The sequence below is a fragment of the Rutidosis leptorrhynchoides genome, chromosome 10 (genome assembly GCF_046630445.1).
Source record: "Rutidosis leptorrhynchoides isolate AG116_Rl617_1_P2 chromosome 10, CSIRO_AGI_Rlap_v1, whole genome shotgun sequence".
NCBI classification, from domain to species: Eukaryota; Viridiplantae; Streptophyta; class Magnoliopsida; order Asterales; family Asteraceae; genus Rutidosis; species Rutidosis leptorrhynchoides.
In genome coordinates, this window is record NC_092342.1 from 168,748,548 (window position 1) to 168,752,711 (window position 4,164).

The following is a 4,164-nucleotide window of genomic DNA, read 5'->3' on the forward strand; positions in this document are numbered from 1 at the left end:
TACGGAAGTTTAAATAAGCATAATATATTTTATTTCATATTTCCTCGTACTTTTATTCATTGTTATTTTAATTATTGTTATTTATTTTATCGTTAGTTAAATATCGTCATTTACTTTACGCTTCGCTTAAAATATAAAATCGACAAACCAGTCATTAAACGGTAAAACCCTCCTTTTATAATAACAATAATTGTAATATATATATATTTATATTTTGTACAAATATAATTATATAAAAATATAGTGTAAAATAAGTCATCTCCATGTGGAACGAACCGGACTTACTAAAAACTATACTACTCTACGATTAGGTACACTGCCTATAGTGTTGTAGCAAGGTTTAGGTATATCCATTCAATAAATAAATTAAATAAAACTTGTGTAATTTGTATCGTATTTCGTAGTAAAAATAATAGTATATTTCATACACCTCCGCTTCACACATCAGTAAGTGTTCGCTTTAAAGACGAATCTTCAAGTGATCATGGTGATGCTGCTACTGAGATTGAAAATCTGGCTAGGGAAGAAGAGCCAGTTGTGAATGCTGCTGCTGATAGTATTGAGAAGCTGGAGATAGTCTCAGACAGTTCTGGTTTGGAGTCGGAAATTGAGGTCTCGAGCAGTTTCCAGATGTAGTGTCAGCGGTGGCTTGAGCATAAATCGGGCGAGAACTTTGAGCTTGATTTGAACAGATTTGACCAAGGCCCCACCAGCGACGTGGGTATTCTCGCCAACGGTTGGATTTTGTTAGTGCATAAAACTAAATCCCTAGTTCATTATCGTGTGTTCGTGGTTATATGGACAATGTAATTACATTGACAATTGGTTGTTTGGTTTATTACGTTTACTATTACATTTGTAATCAATTGTAAGCAGTTAATGTCAAATTACTTACTGCCTGTGTAATCGCACGGATGCAGAATGCATCCGTACAGATACAAATGCAACCGCACGGTTGCATACTGCAACCACACGGTTACACGTGTAGACCTTATATAATGTGAATTTCGGGTTCATTGTTAAAGTTACGAACCTAAACTCAACCCTATCCGTGTATTCGTTTCCCTGCAGGTCTAGCACTCTGTTTTATCGATCTCTAGCATCTAAAAGTCAATTTTCTTTGTTAGATCATAAGTGATTAAGTTGTTTTTGATATAAAACCTAATATCGAGTTATTCCGCACTCGATATTGAAGATTTGGTCGATTAATACAGAGCTTCACTTATCTCGATTTCTCTAAATCTTTGATAACTCTTGACTGCTATTAGTTTCTTGAATTGTACCCGTTTAGATAAAATAATAATAATAATAATAATAATAATAATAATAATAATAATAATAATAATAATAATAATACTTTCTACATGGTTAGTAGCATTTGCTCCTTTTTTTCCTAATAAGCAAAGGAACAGGTTAATTTCGTGGATAAAATGGAACGATATCGCCTAAAATTGGGGATAAAATATGTATAATTTTGGCGATATCAATGAGCTGAATGATGATACTGTATTTACTGAGAATCAAACACAGGTTCTAGGGTTTTGATTGATGAGGATAGCAACTTGGAAGCTAACGTTGATGAACCTGCGGGCATGAAAACGGGTTTGTTGTAACGCTCTTGGTTAGATTTAATGTCTTGGTCTAGGTGTGTCATTGTTGGTTCTTGCTTTTGCTAGTCCTTTTTTTCAATTTGTAGGTGCTAGCTGGGTTTGTGGTTGCCCGTGAGGGGGCAAAGCGCACTTGTAGTCGTCGTTATTATTTGTGCTTTTTACTATTTTTATAAATAATATTTTTTCGAGTAAAACCCTTTACCCAAAAGTAACAATGAGAGGCTCAAGGAATACAACTGATGGAGAAATTACAAAGATAGTGTGAAACTAAACTATTGCTAATGCATTTACTAGAAGACCACTTAAACGAGCTCAAACCATCCGCATAACTTGCTCCAGTCACTAAATAATGTGAAGCTATTGAAATGTGAAAGCAATATTGAAGTGAATTTACCATGAAACCGTTAATCAATGAGATAAGTGATTTTTAATTACACATACCTCTTAAAATCTTGGTGCTAATTTTATTGTTGTTTGTTCAATGAAGAGATATCTCTACGGATCAACCTTTCATAAATTTTGTTAACTTGGGCTTCATTTCTTTTACTTTGTTGATACACTTTTTATTGAAAATTTATTTATTGGTCTTATTCCTTGGATATGATTCCCACATCCATTAAGCAAGGGTGATACTCACACATCCATATTTGATTCATACACACTTCTTAGCACAAAATTTATAATTATATTCCTAAGTTTATCCAGGAAGTTAGAACCTTCATAATTATAAATTAAAGGTATAATAGTAAGTTTGTACGTTTAGATCAATTCTTGATGTGTTACTATTATTTCCCGGCAAACTTTCAGTCACGACTCCCCACCACTACCTCTCACCTCTCTTATATACTATAAACCCAAAATTTTCCAATGCCCCATTTCATCCCTTCATGCCCACCATCCAATTAAAATCTCAATTCTTACAAAATAAAACCCTAAATATATTTTATTGATCCATAATCACCTAACAATACACACCTCATTAATCTAACTGTTTTCTCCAAGATAAACATCCTACAAATTACAACAACAATGGCAATAGCTTACAACGCACATTCCACCACCACCACCTTCGCCGTAATGGCGTCATCACCTCCGCCTCCTCTGGTAATAATAACCCAAGATGAATTGAAAAAAATCGCCGCATACAAAGCTGTCGACGACTTTATCGAATCGGGTATGGTGGTCGGACTCGGAACAGGGTCAACCGCAAAACACGCGGTGGACCGTATTGGTGAGATTTTACAACAAGAAAATTTAACCAACATTATTGGAATCCCAACATCAATGAGAACACGTGAACAAGCTTTATCATTGAACATTCCTTTATCCGATATTGAGACCCACCCGGTTCTTGATTTAGCCATTGATGGAGCTGATGAAGTCGACTCGGATTTGAATTTGGTTAAAGGACGTGGTGGGGCATTACTTCGTGAAAAAATGATCGGATGTGCTTCGAAGAAGTTTATTGTAATTGTCGATGAATCGAAAATTGTTGAGCACATTGGTGGAAGTGGGTTAGCAATGCCTGTTGAAGTTGTTCCATTTTGTTGGAAATTTACTGCACAAAAACTTGAATTGTTGTTTAAAGAAAGTGAATGTGTTGCAAAGATTCGAACTTGTTTGAAAACTGGAGATGTTTTTGTGACGGATAATAGTAATTATACAATTGATTTGTATTTCAAGAAACAAATTGGGGATTTAAAGGCTGCAAGTGATGCAATGCTGAGGATTCCTGGTGTGGTTGATCATGGGTTGTTTCTTGATATGGCTACTACCGTGATCGTTGCGGGTGATCACGGTGTAATGGTCAAAAATAAGTCATCATTGAGTTAAAAAGATTTAAACTTCTATGAATTTGGGTAGTTTTTAGGTATAAGAAATAGAAGGATATTAAAGCTAGTATGATACAACAACAATGGAACAAGTTACCCATTTTAAAGATATAACTAGTTTAATACCCGCAACCTTAAAAGAAATTAAGTAATTGGTTTCGTCAAAATGGTAACATGAATATACAAAAGGCATTGCACGAAAAACATTTAATCAACATTTTAACAAATGCCATCCACGTTGCTTACGGAGTTAATCGGCCGAATAATAACATCGGCAATGGTGTTGATATATGTTCGTTTCTTGATAAGCATCATGTGCCAACTCATGAGCCCATCGATCACAATCTCCTCGTTTTGCAAGATCAATGATTGATTAAGAATCTTAAAGATAAGCAAATCCAACAATATTGTTGTGCATAAATGCATGACAAAAAACATGTAAAACATCATCCTGATCGTCCTAATTTCGATTTGTAAATAACTAACATATTAAGCATAAAAGCACCAACATCAAAACCATTTGGCATCTTGAAAGAAAATATGGATCAATGACTTGAGTTGAGTCACGAGTAAAATCATCATCGAACCGGTGATGGTTACTAAAGAGCGAACACATTACAAATTCATTAGAAGACTATAATACGGAACTTCAATTTAGCAAATGATGTGATACAAACTAATGAAAATTCAGTGTTTCGGACGAGAAATTCACAAATAACTAA

At 34.5% G+C, this 4,164-nt stretch overlaps 1 protein-coding gene across 1 annotated transcript; it reads left to right on the forward strand.

The window, feature by feature from the left end:
* The first annotated feature begins 2,639 nt into the window (after positions 1-2,639).
* On the forward strand, positions 2,640-3,443 carry LOC139870718 (probable ribose-5-phosphate isomerase 2). Its single transcript, XM_071858500.1, has one exon. The coding sequence runs from the start codon at positions 2,640-2,642 to the stop codon at positions 3,441-3,443; it is 804 nt and encodes a 267-aa protein (XP_071714601.1).
* Positions 3,444-4,164: the final 721 nt, after the last annotated feature.

Coding starts and splice junctions, on each gene's coding strand:
- LOC139870718 (XM_071858500.1), top strand. CDS start 2,640: ATGGCAATAGCTTACAACGCACATTCCACCACCACCACCTTCGCCGTA.